The sequence below is a fragment of the Mesocricetus auratus genome, unplaced genomic scaffold (genome assembly GCF_017639785.1).
Source record: "Mesocricetus auratus isolate SY011 unplaced genomic scaffold, BCM_Maur_2.0 Super-Scaffold_100676, whole genome shotgun sequence".
In the NCBI taxonomy this organism is placed as follows: domain Eukaryota; kingdom Metazoa; phylum Chordata; class Mammalia; order Rodentia; family Cricetidae; genus Mesocricetus; species Mesocricetus auratus.
Genome location: NW_024429266.1, coordinates 132476761 through 132494788, shown reverse-complemented (window position 1 = coordinate 132494788; position 18028 = coordinate 132476761). Strand labels below are relative to the sequence as shown.

Here is an 18028-nt window from a genome sequence, read left to right as displayed (position 1 = left end):
TTTAAATAAATGTCTTTTTGTTGATGAAAGGAACATTATATTTCTTTTGTTTAGCACTCCACAAAGATGATCTCTGTATCATAAAGTCACGTTGTAGGCATCAATTCCCATGAAAGATTTGTGTACCCAGGATCAACCTACATTTTGAGTTTTTACTAACAAAATACATTTGAAAGTGCAAAGATCTGGTCACTTTCTGCCTTCTAATGTAATTCTTCTTCCCAAACATCTGTAAATGAGCCCATTTACATACATTCATCTGCAACACATTTATTAGCTTATTGTAAGTTAATTTTCATTGTCTTCTCTATTGGTGTAAACTAATAGTTTGTTTTTAATGTGAGCTAGTAAATAACATTCTTCCTGAAATTCATTTCAGATTTGTTTGTTAGTTTTGTTTTGAGACAGGAACTCACTGTGTAGTCCTGTCTGACCTAAAATTCTCTATGAGAAATGGTTAATTATGTTTACTATAGTAAGAGACACATGTTAGATTCCTGTTGATGAAGTAACAAATTATTACAAACTTAGTGATTTAGAATAATGTAAGTTTATTATCATCTTACTGTTCTGGTGAGCAGAGGTGGAAATGGGGTTCCCTTGTCAATAGGGCTGAGTTCCTTCTAGAAGCTCTGGAGTGGGAATCTCTTTCTTTCCCTATTCTAGTTTCCACACATCTCCTGGATTTCTTGGCTCATGACCCACCCACCCCATCCCTGAAATCATCAGAAAAGTACTCTGCAGTGTCCCTCCTCCCTCCATGGTTATTTTCCCTGTCCCTGCCTTCTTCGTATGAGGATCACTATGATTACATTGTTCCTACCAGGATACTCTTCTCCTGTCGGGGGCCCATAAAAATGGCTCTGCTCCATCTTGGCTTAAGGTCAAAGAGTTCAAAACTATGCTTACTCTTCCAAGGTTAAAGTCATAAGACCTAAAGGTCTAAGGCATGGCTACTGAAGGATTTGTTTTGTCTAAGATGTGGATGTCTTACATGGATAACAAGAGATTTGCTCTAGGGTGTGGTTGCTCTTCATCCTCAAGGCCAGATAACAGGACATTTGGTCTAAGGTGTGGTTACTAAATGTTTGGAGAATTAAGGAAGAAAGTCTGTTTGCTCCTTGAATCAAGGTAAAGAAGTCTTTTTGCCTTTTTCCCCTTTTTGGTTGGGGTTTATAAGAATTTTGAGAAATAAAACTTGGGGCATTCAGTACTCACTGGAATGTCCTCCCGACTCTATTCTGTGTGTGTCATTTTCTTAGTAATGTTAATTTGTCTACGTGCCATTTCTCAGTCCACACTCCCCCTCTCAAGTATGAACCAGGCAAGTCAGCTGCATCTGACTGAAGCCCCCCAAATATGGGTTCCTACATCCTTCCTGAAAGATCCTAATTTAGTTACACTTGAAAATTTCCTCCTGGCATGTGTCACAGTCCATTTGCTGAATATCACGGATCAGATTATAAAGAACAGTCTTTTGACTCCTGATACTGGAGGCTGGGGCAGTCCATGATCAGGTGTCTTTATGTGGAGAAGTCCTCTTGTTGGCAGGCCTTTATGCAGAGGTGGACGGGACATTGCGTTGTAGGACAGAGTATTCCTGATCACATCTTTCCTCTTATAAAGCCACAGTACTGTCAGATTAAGTATCCCTGATGGCCTCATTTAACTTTAATTACTTTCCTCAGACCCTTCAAATACTGTAACTGCATTATGTTTACACCCTCTATAAACCTCATGAGTTTATTTAAACGTGAATTTTGGTGGACTCTATAGATATGAACACTTGTAAGGTGACATATATAGTTCTGGGGACAGGGACTTGGACACCTTCTAAGGGCCATCTGTCTTCCTACCACATAGCTGTACTGTGATAAGATGAATAACCACAGATGAAGCTAAAGCTCAGAACCTAATGTCTTTGTCTCTCATCTCAGTCTCAGGTCCAGGTAGATTTGATCATGGTTTAGGCTGAACATGCCCCAGTACAGCATCTAGAGTAGGTTTGAGTTCTTGCCAGACTGAGCACTATCCTCAAAGCAAAGGCTGTGAGTTACAGAGCAGGGTTGATACAGGGCACTTATTGGAACTAACTCATTCATACTTTTCTTTTTCACTCTTTCAGTATCAGTGGTATTTAGCTTTTTGTTTTTTGTTGTCTTTCTTTTTTTTTTTTTTTTTGGTTTTTATGAGACAAGGTTTCTCTGTATTGTTTTGGAGGCTGTTGGTCCAGCCTGGCCTGGAACTCACAGAGATCCGCCTGCCTCTGCCTCCCGAATGCTGGGATTAAAGGCGTGCACCACCACCACCACCACCTGGCTTTTGTTGTCTTTCTTATTCCTCCTCCTCCTCTTCTTATTCTTTTCGAGAGGGTCATACTTTTTAGCACATGACCTCAAACTCACAGTCCACCTTCCCTAGCCCCTACAGTAGCTTGTGTGGTGGTTTGAATGAGGATGGCTCCACAGGCTCATGTTTGAATGCTTGGTTCCCAGTTGGTGGAACTGTTTGGGAAGGATGAGGAGGTGTGGCCTTGGTGGAGGAGGTGTGCCATTCGGGGTCAGCTTTTGAGGTTTCAAAAGCCCACACCAGCTGAGTGGTGGTGGCTCACAGCTTTAGTCCCAGCACTGGGGAAGCAGAGACAGGCAGATCTCTGTGAGTTCAGGTCAGCCTCGTCTACAGAGTGAGTTCCAGGACAGCCAGGACTGTTTCACAGAGAAAGCCTGTCTCAAAAAAAACAAAGCAACACAAAATAAAAAAGCCCACATCAGGCCCAGTCTCTCTCCTTCTGCCGCCATCTTGCAGATAAGATAAAAGCTCTCACCTATTGCTCCAGCACCATGCCTGCCTACCTGCCACAATGCTTCCTGCCATGATGGTCATGGACTAACCGTCTGAAACTGTAAACAAGCCCCCAAACTAAAATCTTTCTTTTTTAGGTTACCTTGGTCATAGTGTCTCTTCCCAAGGATAGAACAGTGACTAGAACAGCTGAGTTGCAGGTGGGTATCACCACACCTGGCCCTGATGTTTACCTTTTCATGCACTAGTTTAAAATGCCTTTGAATTGTTTTGCTTTTCATGATATATCTGAAATCACTGAGATTCTCTAGCTCTCATGTTCCAAGAATCAGGACTGCTATATGAAAAGGGGATTATGTGTTTTCAAGGGTCAAAGGAATTTTGAGACATGCAGTTTGGCTGAGGATACACTGGAGCTTCTTGGCTGAAAATACTTCTGGTACATCCTGATACTGGAGGAGGTTGTGACAGAAAAAAGAAAATAAAGCAAAACAGCCATCACTGAGTGGATGCTTTGTGGCATGCCAAGAGCTGTGCTGTGGACATATCACCTCGTTTAATGCCCCCCCACAACTCATCGAAGCAGAGATTTCCACGCTTGTTTCGTAGGTCCCCTTTTTAGGTGGTAGTAGCAGACTCAGTTCTTGTGAGCTACAACATTTGTAAAGATGTAGGGCAGAGGGTCCTCCAGAAACCAGTGTGTCTTGGTTTGTTTGTGTTGCTGTAACAGAATGTCAGAGACTGTGTAATTTATAATGAGCAAAAAATGTATTGACTCATGATCCTGGAGGCTAATGATAGACCTTCTTGCTGCATCCCAGAATGGCAGAAAGTTCCTTGTGGACAGAGGATGTGGTGGGAGAGCCCAGACTCATCCTTTTCAGCAGGAATCCATTCCCTTGACAATGGGATTAATTCATTTGTGAGAGCAGAGTTCTAATGAACTAATCATTCTTGAAGGTGCTGCCTCTCCACACTGATTATGGTTAGGTCTCAAACTCAGGGTGAGTCTCACTCAGAACCTGTGGCTCCTCCCAGTACTCCTCACCCTGTTCCCTCCCAGGGCTGGCCTCTCTTGCTCTCTCTTCCCTTTTCTCCTTTCATGATCTGGTTAAATATGCCAGCCATGTTCAGCCTGGACTCTTCTTTTTGCCTGCTTCCTTCCTTATATCTACAATAAAAATCTTCTCCATACTTTAGGAGTAGTCATAGCCTCCTTCCTTCCTTCCTTCCTTCCTTCCTTCCTTCCTTCCTTCCTTCCTTCTTTCCTTCCTTCTTCTCTACTTCCTTTCCTCCTCCCTTCCTCCCTCCCTCTCTTCTTTCTTATTCAGTTACGTTTTCCAACACTTAAACTTTGAGGGTCAGACTCAAACCATAGCAATCTAGAGTCTAAGCATACCCAGAAGCTAGGCCACAGCGCAGAATCCACAGGGGCCTTTCCCTCAACCTCGCTCAATGAGATCGGCCTGCTGGTGAGGGAGTGGTGGTGTTAAGTTCACAGGGATTTTAGAATTATCCCTATGGTGTCCTTCCTCCTGGGTGAGAGGGAGGGCAGAGCACACTGATACTTTCCTGGCATCAGACGATGGCTTGAGGGGAGTTGGTAGAAAGACGGGGGTGGGTGATGTCAGTTTCAAAGCCTGCCCCTCTGTATCCTGCTCTCTGCACCATCAGCGACGCTCTAAGCACAGGGCACCTCTGACCCCCATGCCATGGGGTGCACTGCTGGGAGAGATCCAGGGAGAGCTCTGGTATGTGTATGCCAGAGCCCGTTTTAGTTTCTGCTGTTTATTTCTTGCCATGGGGAAAGACTGGGTGGGGACAGGGCAAGGGGCCCATCTCACTTGAGAAAGCCTGCCTCTGACAGCTGAAGGGCCGCAGAGCAGCCAACATCACCTTGCCTCCTCTCCCTGTCTCCTCCAGTTGTCTGCTTTTGATTGACAGAGGCATCTGGAGGCTAAAAATATCCTACTGACCAAGTGCTCTTGATTTCAACTCAAGATGAACGTGACTGCAGTCCAGAACATACCACATGCAGGGATTATCTTCAAACCGGTTTTCATGTCAGGACTACACTAGCCTGTGCTCATTTTCTGTCTTGGCATCTTTTCCAAGTGGTGAATGAGACCCTTGTCAGGTCACTGTTCCTTTTCCCTCTCGAAACATGAAGGGGGAGGTGAGGGCCTAGTTCTGGAGAGGAGCAGGGAAGGGGAGGTGGCCTGTCCATTTATAGTCCTGCTCTCTGGGACACGAAGGTGCTAAATAGCAGCAAGGACAAGAGGCTTGGCTCAGTGTGAGCTACCCACGCCACAGGCCTGACAGACTCTGAGATGACAGTAGGCAGCATGGAGAATGTGGAGGTCTTCACTTCAGAGGGCAAAGGCAGAGGCCTGAAGGCCACGAAGGAATTCTGGGCTGCGGATGTCGTCTTTGCTGAGCGGGCTTATTCTGCAGTGGTTTTCGACAGGTATGGCATGCAGGGGGTGCCAATCTCTCAAATTCTGAATCCCAAAATTATCAGGGAAAGGAATAAAGCTCAAGAGGTCCTTAATTTGTAATTTAAATTTTTATTACATTTATTTATGTGTGTGTGTAGAGCACACACACCACAGTGTGGAACATATACTTGTCACGGTGCATATGGGAAGGCCAGAGGATAATTTTCAGTGTTGGTTCTCTCCGACCATGTAGGCTCCAGGGACTGAACTCAGATAGTCAGTCTTATTGGCAAGCATCTCTACCAACGAGCCATCTTGCTGGCCATTCAAATTGCACTTCTGAAAGCTCTCTGTTGGCATTTCTTTTCTGCAAAGCTGAGCACATTATCCTAATCACAGAGAACGTGGCTGGGAGGCTGTGCTGGGGGTGGGTGGGTGGATGTGGTGCAGTGAGAAACATTTTCTTACAAAAATCTCTTTCAGATTTTTGGATATACAAAAGAGGCTAAAAGTCTGTATAAACCCGTTAGACTATAAAACCTTTGTTGAAACTTTAAGAAATCAGTCTGTTTGTAAGTAATATAAAGATACATTTACTTACAAATATTAGAGTCTTGCCCAATGTCTACCTCAGGGGTAACTTGTGTTTTACTTTAAATCAACTTTTTCCAGAACATTCTTGAGTTATCTCATACACTGATTTGTACTGAGCAAGCTGGATAGCCACAGTTTGTTTGCTTGCTTGCTTTTGTAGAAATGACATCCTTCAGGGTCAGATGAGCTTGCTTTTTGCTTTAAACAGTGTTTCTGAATCTATCCTTCTGAGGAAAACAGTTTACAGATACCTCATTTGTTATTATTACTTTAAAAACTGTGTGTGTGTGTTCTTGCATGTAAATGTGCATGTGCCATTATATACATGTGGAGGTTAGGGAACAATTTCTGAAGTCAATTCTCTCCCTCCCCTATATAGGTTCCAGGGACTGAACTCAGGTCTTCAGATTTGGCAGTGGGCACTTTTGCCTACTGAGTCATCTCACCGGTCTTGATACATCTTATAAATCCCCAAACATCCAGTTACTTTAACTATGTGTTAAACTTTCCATATTGATCCATAAACTACATGGGATATCATGTAGTAATATTACTGTAAATATTCACCCTGTAAATATATGTGTAACATTATACTTGTCTATTTTCCAATCAAGAGACATTTGATGGGTTCCTATTTATCATAAAATCAAACATTCCTGCAATTAAAATGTGTTCCAGTGTCCACAGGCACACAGTGTGATTCTTCTCTAGGCAATTGGTGTGCACAGGAACACAGTGTGATTCCTCTCTAGGGCATGTCACTAGAAGGGACTTGCTGTTTTCAGCTTTAAAAGGATCTGTTAAAGTTGTATTCCCATTTCCCTACAATCTTGCCTATATGGAACTATCAAAATTTTAAAATAGTACTTAATCTTTATTTTAAAACAAGCAAACAACCCCCTTACATAGTGATTACATTAGAATGACAGTATTTTCTGATAACAGAGTGACATGTCTGGTGTTTGTGTGGCTTGAATGAAGACAGTGTCTGATAAGCTGGGCAGGCGAGCAGCTACAGCATCAGCTGTCCTGGGGTGGGTGCTTCAGAGATAACTTGGTTAGCATTTGAATTCTCTTTCCTCTGACTGTACCTTCCAAGACCTTCAGGAAAATGCTGTGAACAAGGGCATGTGGCTCATTGTCATTCAGGGAGTAATCAGAAGCCCAAGTGACATGAATAGCAATTCAGAGAAGTGTGTGCATGTGCATGCTGAGGAAAGGTATGAAGTCAGCTAGATTTAGAGTTAAAATATAAAAATACAGCAACACACAGATGGCACCTGCTGTTCTTGGTTTGGTCACTACCATCGTGAACCTCAAAGTCCCCAGAGCCAATCTAGCCAGATTCTGTCTCAAGACTTTGGAGTTGAGTGGGGTTTTCCAGTATTTTTTTTTCTTTTTTCCTTTTCTAGAACAGGATCTCACTATGTAGTCCCAGCTGGCCTGGAGCTCATGGAGCTTGCTTCAGCAACACTGCCCCTCCCTACCTAATTCTGGATTGAAGATGTGCACCACCACACCCGGTTCTTGTAGAGTGTAGTCTTCCTTGCCATCTGCCTGGGCCCTGCCACAGTTGTCTGAACCCCCAAATAACACAAGACACTGTATTAATTATGAAACTGTTGGCCGTTTGCTTGGTTTCTTACTGGCTATCTCTGACTTAAGTATTTAACCCATAATTGTTAATCTATGTATTTCTCTTACCGGAGAAAAGGGTCCAGACCTCTTACTTCTCTGGCCACCTACATGGTGTCTGACTCTGCCTCTCCTTCCCAGAATCCTCCTTGACTCCTAGCCCCACCTATCTTGCTTCCCTATTAGCCAACAGTGCTTTTTTCAACAGCCAATGAGAGAGACAGATTTACAGAATGACATCTCCCATCAGGTTCTCAGTAGAGAGTTTTTATTAACTTGCCAGGCTCCTCCCTCTGGCTTTATTTCATTCATTTTACTATGCAGTGGAGCTTTTACTAGAGGATTTTTTTTTCTCCGTTTAATAACTTGAACCTCTTCCATGTTTATCTTTGGGTCTGTGTGCACGTCACGTATGAGTGTGGGCAGGTCATGCCACGCTGGCGTGTGTGGGTGAGTAGACAGTATGAGGTGTTGGTCCTCACCTTCCACCTTGTTTGAGGCAGGGTTTTTTGGTTGTTTTATTTATTTATTTATTTATTTATTTATTTATTTATTTTTGAGACAGGGTTTCTCCGTGTAACCCTGGCTGTCCTGGAACTTGCTCTGTAGACCAGACTGGCCTTGAACTCAGAGATCCACCTGCCTCTGCCTCCTGAGTACTGGGATTAAAGGTGCACCATGACCACAAGACAGGGCAGGATCTTTTGTTTCCTCTGTATATGGCAGGTTGAGTGGCCTAGTTGCTTTTAGGGATTCTCCAGTCTTCACCTCCTAGGACAGCTGAGATTATAGATGTGTGCCATGACATCTAACTTCATGTGGGATGTGGGATTCGAACTCAGGTCCTCATGCTCTGTGAGCAAGCACTTTGCTTGCAGTGCCGTCTCCCCAGCCCTTATTGTGTTCATTTTCATGGTGATACCTAAACTTGAAGTTTCTTTCTTGTTTGTTTAGTTTTATTAGTTAGTTTTTATTTTTGCGTTTCTGGATATACAAGTTGGAGTGTGGGTGCATTTGTGTGCATGCATTTGTGTGCATGTGGAGGCCAGAAGTTGCTGTTGGGTGTCTTCTTCAATTACTCTCTGTGATATTTTTTTTAATGTGCATTGGTGTTTTGCTGCATGTATGTATGTGTGAGGGTATAAGACCCTGGAGTTACAGATAATTGTGAGCTGCCATGTGGGTGCTGGGAATTGAACCGGGTTCCCTGGAAAAGCAGTCAATGCTCTTAACCACTAAGTCATCTCCCCAGCCCCTCTGTATGATATTTTTGAGACAGGATTTCTCACTGAGCACATAGCTCACCAACTCAAGTACTGGTGATCTTCCTGTCTCTGCCTCCCTGATGCTGGCATTAAAGTTTCTATGGGAGCTTGCTGTGATCATTCATCTGCATAAGCGCTTTGCTGACTGCTCTGTCTCCCCCACCCTGTGTTTCTTCATTTTACTTTAGTTCCTATTGACATTGCTCTTCTTAATTTTTCTTGTCCAGCAAGTTAAGTTAATTCTGTGTCAAGCAGAATGAGAAGATGAATGCTTTTATTCTCAGCAGTGACTTGGGCTTTGGCAAGGAGCTTATTCTGATTATTATTTTCATTTATACTAGAAAGGCACAGTGATGCTGACAATAGGCAGTGCTAGGAACCCCAAAATCTCAATTCTAGCTCCCTTTTTTGAGATAAGGCTTCACTATGTAAAAACCCAATGTTGTCCTCCTGCCTCAGCTTCCTAAGGCTCCATACCTAGCTCAATTGTGTACATGTGCATGCGTGTCTGTGTGCATGCGTGTCTGTGTGCCTGTGTGTGTGTGTGTGTGTGTGTGTGTGTGTGTGTGTGTGTGTGTGTGTGTGTGTGTGTGTGTGTGTGATGTGCATATGAGTGCAGTTGCTAGTTCAGATGAGGGCTTCAGATTTCCAAGGAGTGGAGTTATAGATGGTTGTAAGCCACCTGACATGGATGTTGGTCTGGCCTTTTGGAAGAACAATAAGCGCCCTTAACTGCTAAGCCATCTCCTCCGTGCTCTCAACCCTTCCCCCTCAACAACAGCAGCAAATAACAATGCTAATGTTGCAGATGTCTGTGTTTAGAGTCAATTTAGCCTCTGGGTTCTCCACAGATCCTAAGCTAGGGAAACATCTGTAAGTGGGAGATCCAAGTTTGTGTGAATGTGCATATGTGATTTTTATTTCCAAGGAGAAAGTAGTAGCTTTCGTGGCTTTCAAATGGTCTTCAGTAGAGAAGTAGAGACCCACTGAGTTTATGTATTCCTTTCTGACAGATAGGGAAACTGAGGCCTAAAGGGATATTAACCTTTCCCAGGGCACGGTCACAGGGCAAGCTTGAGTGCCTCCATTGTGTCTTATCCAAGTCATCACTACTTACTGCTCAGACAGCTTGCCTAACATGTGCAGAAAAAGGATATCTACTATTAACTTCAGAAAAATCAGAAGTTGATTCTGGAGCCAGAGAACTGTTAGGCCCATAAACCAGGTAAGAAACAGGAATATGGTGGCTGGTGGCAGGACAGTTTAGCAGGTCAAGGACTAGCAATGCAAGCCTGAGGAATTGAGTTCAGATTTCTACAACCAGATGTGGTAGTGCATCTGTAATCCCAACTCCTCTGAGATGGGAGGTAGAGGCATGAGTCCTCAGAAGAAGCTCATGGGCCTGAGGTTGTCCTGAGAGAGAGAGAGAGAGAGAGAGAGAGAGAGAGAGAGAGAGAGAGAGAGAGAGAGAGAGAGACTTTAAAAAACAGGAATATACATGCATTTTTAAAGGGGGGAAGTGCTGCAGTAACAAATAGATACATTATACTCTCTTGTTGCTGTAACAAATTACCATAGCCCTGTGACCTTAAGACAACACAGCTTCTCTATACACTCCGGTTAGGAGTCTAAAATGGGGTGATGATTCTGTTTGTGTTCTTTTCCAGCTTTCAGAGGCTACTCCTAGATAGAAAGAAGGCTCACAGTTTTCTTTCTGCATCTTTTATATTTTTAAAATTTATGTGCATGAGTGTTTTGCCTGCATGTATGCTTGTGAGCCATGTGCGTGCCTGGTGACCATGGAGGCTAGATCCCCTGCGACTGGAGTTACAGGCAGCTGTGAGTCTCAGTGTGGGTGCTAGCAAGTGAACCCAGATCTTCTGCAAAAATAACAAGTGCTCTTAACTTGTTGCTGGAGAGAGATGAACCCTCTCTGCAGTCTGAAAGTCCTCCATCTTAACTACATCTGCAAAGTCCCTTCAACACATTACCAGATTCTGGGAATTAGGACCTGGACATTTTCAGAGACCTTTCCCAGCCCTCCACAACCATACCCTATTATATAAATTTTCCAGATTAATCCACTTCATCACAAAAATATGTTAAGAAGCAAGGACGGTTACTGGATTTTTCTTTTAAATTCTTTCTTTTTTCTTGTGCTACAGAGTGAACCAGTGTCTGCACTTACTAGGCAAGCATTATGCCAGACAGGGCTTCTCTGTGTAGCCCTGGCTGTCCTGGAACTTGCTCTGTAGGCCAAGCTGACCTTGAACTTACAGAGATCTGCCTGCCTCTGCCTCCTAAATATTGGTATTAAAGAGGTGCACCACCACTTGGCATCTCTTCCAAATGACTCTGGTTAAGAATTGAAAGTAGCCGGGCGTTGGTGGTGCATGCCTTTAATCCCAGCACTCAGGAGGCAGAGGCAGGCGGATCTCTGTGAGTTCGAGGCCAGCCTGGTCTACATAGTGAGTTCCAGGACAGCCTTCAAAACAATACAGAGAAACCCGGTCTCCAAAAACCGGAACAACAACAACAACAAGAATTGAAAGTACCCAGGGGTTGTGCATATTTCTGTGTGTAGGTAAAATGAAAAGGAGAACTTGAGGAAAAGTCAAATACTTACAAAGAAACTGATGTCAGGCTGTTTTTGAAAATCAAACCACTTACAAGCTTTCTTAGACCCAGTGGGGACAGCTGAGTTTTTAGTCAGTGTTTTCAGTGTGAACCCGTGGGAGAGACAGGATTAGCCCTGTCATATGTAATGGAACACATGTGGCTTCTAATCTGATAACAGCTGGTGAGTGGGTGGTAGATGACAATTGATGTTATAAATGGAAAATTTTTATGTAGAAAGTTTATTGGGGGAAGGGAAGAGAAGAGAGAGAGAGAAAGAGCATAAATGGAAACAATTTAATAACAGGATTAGAGAAATTCTTAAGCAATTAGTTTGGGACATGAAATAAGTGTTTGCTAGATTATTCAGGCTTCTCTGTTCAACGTTTAAACTTGTTGAGAATAACTGATAGATTTAGGATTATGCCTTTTATTTGGCCATTTTGGAGTACAGAGACAAGATATGTTACCATACCACACAGACTGTTGTGAGTTACATTGCTAAATTTTACTAAATAATGATCCAACACAGAAGTTTGCAAATAATTGACATCTTATTTTATTACTGGCTTTTGAAGACAAGTCTTACAGAGCTCAGGCTGGCCTTGAACTCTCTGTTGGAGAAGGCAAACTTGAGTCACTGAGCTTCCTGTCTTTTCCTCCAAATGCTGATGATAGGCGTGTGCCACCATGTTTAAGATGATAGGCGTGTGCCACCATGTTTGGCCCTATTTTTTTTAGCGCTTTGAGACAGAGTTTTGACAGGGTTTTACTATGTAGCTCAGACTGTCCTGGAGCTATAGCTCCTTCCCGCTGCATTTGCCTCCCTACTGTTTGGAGTTACAGACCAGCAATGACTGCCTTTAAAATCCAGAATAGAACGGCAATTTCCTGGCAGAATGAGGTCACTCATTCCTTTCTGAGGGTGTGACTTGAATTTAGAATGAGGGGTGTCAACTGGTATATATCCAGGTATGACTATGAGTGTGTGCATCTCCTCCTGTGACGCTGTTGTGGAGCAATCATTGAGAACTGTGGTCGACTTTTTTTTTAATTTGTGTGTGTCTGTGTGTCTCTCTGTGTGTGAATGTGGGTGCGTCCATGCCGTGATACACAGGTGGGAGTCGGCTATCCCCTGATCTGATTCGGAAGTGCATCTCTCTGCCCAGCAAGCCTTTCCTGGTGTTTGTCAAGGGAACAGCCTGTGGGCACACCTGACTTGAGGGATGCTTCTCTGGAAAGCCCCCTTCCAAGTCAGCTACCTCTTCAGATCCTGTGGATGGAAGGGCCTGGGGACCACTGCCTGGGCATGTCTTTGGAGGGAAGACTTCGGTTCATCTATACCCTGGCACATTTGGAAAGGGATAGTTTTAAAGAGCAACTATTTCTAGTCACATTTTGGGAAAGGGCGTTCAGGTTTGTCATATGTTGGTGTTTTTCAAAAGAATGGTTCTCTAACACTGCTTCCTGGTTCTCAGAATAATTTTTTTTAAATATTCAGTTGATCTTTACTTATATGGGTGTGGGGGGTACCCACAGAGGAAGGTGTTAGATACTTGGTGTTGGCATTGTGTTGCAGGATCCTGATGGGTGTCCCTTGGGGGTGGGGGAAAGCAGCTCAGTTTATTCCAGGAAGGGGTAAACCTTATGTACTCCACAATCCTGCCCGAGGGGAGGAGATCCTCTGAGCGGGCATCTGCTGAGGTGATGTGGTCCCTGTCCCTAGGTCCACATCTCTCGTCAGTCTCAGCTGCTGTTGTCAAGGCTGTCTGGTAGACCCAGGCTGGCTGTCAGGAAGCATCTACTGTGCATGCTCTAGGGCAGGTGTCAGGTCCACTGAGGGTTAGTTATCCCACAGTGCTGTGGTTACAGGTCGTGAGTCACATCCAATGATGTGAGTGTTGGGAACTGACCTTGGGTCTTCTGGGAGTGCCAGCAAGTGCTCCTAACCACTGACCATCTCTTCAGACCCATTTAAAACTGTCCTGACGTGTTTCAGAGCAGTGTTTCTCAGGCACGGCTTTTAAGGAGAGACTCGGAGCAGCGGTCTCCCGTTGCAGACAGACAGATAGGACCTTCTCTGTGGCTGCTGGCGCTTTCTCATCGTTTCCTTTTCTCTTTGTGATGGAGGCTCTACCCTTGGTTTGAATTTGGCCGTTTCCTTTGGCTTCTTTGATTTTATTTTCGTCTGTTCTCCAGGAGCTGTGGTGAGGTTTGCTTCTCTAGCTTCGCTTTTCTTTCTCTGAGCTGTCCTGTTGCACAGACTCCCAGGTTCCAGGGATGGCTGAAGCGCACTCTTCCCGAGGGGAGCGAGGCATGCGGTAGAGCTTCGTTTGAACAAGGTCCTTTCCCAGTCCACCCTACTGTAGCACCTTCCGGGTAAATGCTCTGATTTCTACAAGCAGCCTTTCCCCCTGTTCTGGCTGTCACACTGTGAGCGTCTACAGCTGCTAAGGTGCTGTGTGCAGTACCCTAAGGCAGGGGAGATGTCTCCTCAGGCTCCTGGCAGCTGTTACGGGCTGCATCTCTCTTCAGCTGCTCCTGACATCATCTTTTTGTTTTCTTCCCATGGAAGGAAGTTTTATTGGGGGGAAAGGAAGGAATTCAGGGAAGGGAAGAGAGAGGAGAGAAGAGGAGAGGAGAGGAGAGGAGAGGAGAGAGAGAGAGAGAGAGAGAGAGAGAGAGAGAGAGAGATGTCTGCCTCCTCAGAGAAATGGTGGAAATAGAGCTGCTGACATCATCTTTAGTGGCTGTGTGGGAACTCTATGAAGCACTACTAGTGACTGGTACTTAATCTGCTTACCGCCACTCTTACAGCTTATGGAAGTTGGTGTTTTAATAAAAAGTGATGCTGAAAGTAAATAGCCAGGGCCGGGGAGGGGACTCGGGGTTAAATGCTTGCCGCATATACACGAGGACCTCAGTTTGAATCCCCAGCCCCATGTAAAAGGATGGGGCAGCACCTTGGCTCGTGTAGGGAGAGGAGACAACATCACCAGTGCTTGCTGGCCGTCTAGTCTATATGAAACAGTGAGTTCCAAGTTCAGTGAGAAACTGTCTCAAACGTAAGGTGGAGAACAATAGAGGACCACACTGGATGTTGAATTCTGTCTTTCCATGTACCATACATGCATACCACACACACACACACCACTGACCATGGTAATACCAGCCTATAATTCTAGTATTTGAAATGTTAATGCAGGAGGATCACACATTTGAGACCAACCTGGGCATTGTACGGAGATGGTTTCCACAAACAAGCAAACAGGACAAGATTAACAAAGCCAGACAAATAGACCATCCTTATGCTTGAACAAGGAAGTTGCACTGCCTAATCTGTGCCTAGTTAGATATATAATAGTCAGTGTAACAGTCAGTACAAACCTGGGCCCAGGAATGCCTCAAGGATTGACATGGACCACTGATCACCTCACACTGTTCCTTTCTGCCAGTGCTGCAGTGACTCCCCATTGCCTGCAGGGTGAGGACGCAGTACTGAGAGCGGCCTTCCCCGGGCCTCTGCACTGTGGTCATCTCTGGACATCATTTCCCAGAACGGAGCATCCTATGGTCTCACCTCCCTACATGACTGCCACCTATCCTCAAGCCCTTGACTTCCATCAGCGCTTCTTCTCAGAAGAACTCCACCTTCTCTGAGTACAAACTCAGTCCGCCTTTAGAGAGTTAAAACAATGCCTCCTCACTGTCTCGTGGATTGAGTTTCTGGGTGTCTTGCCTCCCCCCATTGGTGGGAGGAGTCTTCTTTCCTTGATTCTTATTGCAATTCACCTCCATCTTCATATGTGTTTATGTGCCGGCTCATATATGCCTGGGGTCTACTGGGCAGCAAAGTCTATGTGTTCTTTAAGTTCCCCCCTATGACAATCTGAATGGGTCGTCCCCATATTATGGGACATTTAAATACTTGGTCCCTGTTAGGGGATGCTTAGGAAGCACGACCTTGCTGGAGTAAGTATGTCACTGGAGGTGGGTTTTGAGAGCTTGAAAATTTGCTGCATTTGAAGCTCACTTGTGGTTCAAACTGTGAGCTCTCAGCTGCTGCTCCAGTCACCATGCCCGCGTGCTGCCATGCTTTCCTGCGGTGATGGTGATGGGCTGTTACTCTTATGGAATGGACTTTTCCTGCGTGCTAGACAAGCATTCTATTAATTGAGCTACATCCCCAGCTCCCAGGCTGAATTTTTAAGCAGTTTGAAGACACAAAAGCATTAGCTCAGCCCTATTGCCTCCATAGTATTTTTGCAGGGCTGTTCATTCACCATGCAGACACCTTGACTCTGCATTTATCTGCTATGGCTGCTTATGCCCGTACAAGGAGCTGCACACAGCTGCCATTCTAGTGCTCTTGACTCTGACAGACGACAGACCCCAGGACACGGCTGCAGAGTGAGGAGTGACTGGAGACATTCCTCCAGGGTGGAGAGAGAGTACTCCAAGCCTCTGGCAAAGAGGTGCCTGCCCTATAATCTGGGAGCAGTGTCTGGGAGCGGGGACTTAGGAGACCAATGTCCCCATGAAGACAGAAAGAGAATAGGAGGGCTGGAAAGATGGTTCAGTGGTTAAAAGCACTACCTGCTCTTCCTTAGTCCTGGGTTCAATTCCTGGCACCTGCACAGTGGCTCACAACAGTCTGTAACTTCAGCTCCAGGAGTTCTCACACCCCCCTGGTACACAGACACACATGCAGGCAAAACATCCATACATACATAAACATTAGCAAGGGTGGCTAGAAACATCACTTTGAAAATTGTGAAGTTTGGTGAAGTTGGGAATTACTATTTCCTGTGAACAGGAAGTTGGAGATGGAGGATGATTCTGGCTGAGGGTCACCTGGCTAGAGTAATTACTCTTTCTTCTGGAATTCAAAAGGACTTTGTGGACCTGGTGTCTTTTGGACACTCCATCACTGGGAAATAGGGTGGGGGTATATGTGTCAGGGAAGTGTCCTTGTTCCCAAATAAAGGTCCCCCTCCCAGATGTCTTCTTTTCCCATGTTTCCCTGAGAATGTGAGGGGGCTGAAGGAGAGAGAACTTGAGGTCCCTACCCAGTGCTGTCGTGGAACCTAGGATGGGTAGGACAGGATGATGTCTGTGGAGCTTGTGTCCAGAGCTGAGTGCTGCGGCACCTGCTTTGCACTTGTTATTCTTGTTGCTCCTTTTAACTCTTGATCACCTTGACAATGGGGAAATTGGAATTTCTGTTATTTATGTATTGTGTCTATGTATGTGTATACCGTATGGAGTTGTAGGCAGTTGTAAGCTGCCTGATGTGGGTGCCAAGAACCATTTACGTCCTCTGGAAAAGCAGGAAGTACTCTTAACCAAAGAGAGAGAGAGAAAATTCCACTCTTGTATGACAGAGACCAGAAGGTGTTGGATCCCCTGGATCTAGAGTTTCAGGTGGTTGTGAATTGCCTGGTGTGGATGCTGGGAATTGTCCCTGGTTCTCTGGAAGAATTGCAGGTGCTTTTAACTGCTGGAGTATCTCTTCAGTCCCTGGAACTGCTTTGTAACTTTCTTCTTGACTAAATTTTTTGTGGTTGAGTTTTGGGATTTTGGTGAAGGGCAGTTTTTTTTTTCACCCAGTAGCCAGCTTTGCCACATTTAAAGCAAGCTCCAGGTAGAGTTGTTCTGTGCCCATTGGCTTCTTTGGCTTTCTTAGGGGTGCTGCCAGGAGCTGGCACCTCTCTCTATCATAAAAGCGTATTATTGTTGTTGTTGTTAAACATTTTAAATGTCATATTCAGCAGATCTCCAAAGAGTCTGAGGACCATCTATCTATTAAGTATATCTATAATAAACAAACTTAGCTTGTTTCTAGTTACTTGTTTTAGACTTAATTTTAAGACATGCAGGCTAAATAAAGCTTATTCCTGTAATTAATTGCATTAGTACTTAGCATGACTACAAGTATAGTCTTGAACATTAAAGAATTTCATCATTTGTAAGTGATTGACTATGAATTTGCATTTCTTAATTACCTTTAACGGTTTAAGTTGGCAGCTGTTATGAGGCTGGGAGTTTACATTTTGTCCCTCTTAGGGTTAGCCTTAAAAAAATAACAATTTTTGAATTGAAGCTCTTTTAGTATCAAAATAAAACTTTTAGTCATACTGTGAAACTGAGTAGACCTTAGGAATTTATAAATCTTATTTATCAAATACACCTTTTATCTGGGGGTGGGGTGCTGCAAGGGCAGAGGGATGGGAAATGAATGGGATCAGGATGCATGGTGTGAAAGACACAAAGAATAAATAAAAAGGAGGGCTGGAGAGATGGCTCAGAGGTTAAGAGCACTGGCTGCTCTTCCAGAGGTCCTGCGTTCAATTCCCAACAACCACTTGGTGGCTCACAACCGTCTGTAATGAGATCTGGTGCCCTCTTCTGGCCTGCAGCATACATGCAGAAAGAACACTGTATACATAATAAACTTTTTTTTTAAAACAAAGGATAATCTAAACATTAAAAAAAGAAAGAAAGAAAATGTCTGAGTGTGAGAAAGGAATTGAGTCCAAGAAGAAAAGGAAGAAGGGTCACGAAAAGAACCCTGCCATTGGGAGGTTAAGCAGCCAAGAGACGGAGAACAGTGCAGCCATAAGGGACAGAGAAGAGGCAGGAACTCCACCCAAGGGAGGGTTCCAATGTCATAGAAGC

General features: G+C 44.4%; 1 protein-coding gene and 1 long non-coding RNA gene across 3 annotated transcripts in view; both read left to right on the top strand.

The window, feature by feature from the left end:
- Nucleotides 1–3003, top strand: part of LOC110342004 — a 28212-nt gene extending 25209 nt beyond the window's left edge. Inside the window, exon 4 of the long non-coding RNA XR_005873781.1 lies at nt 2940–3003. This is a non-coding gene — a long non-coding RNA (uncharacterized LOC110342004). The remainder of the gene's footprint in view (nt 1–2939) is intronic.
- Nucleotides 3004–4831: 1828 nt separating this feature from the next.
- The window catches only part of Smyd1 (SET and MYND domain containing 1), a 52965-nt gene continuing 39768 nt past the window's right edge, over nt 4832–18028 (top strand). For both annotated transcript variants that reach the window (XM_040737610.1, XM_040737609.1), the window contains exon 1: nt 4832–5269. In XM_040737610.1, the coding sequence (XP_040593544.1) occupies nt 5133–5269 (137 nt within the window). In that variant the 5' untranslated portion in view covers nt 4832–5132. The remainder of the gene's footprint in view (nt 5270–18028) is intronic.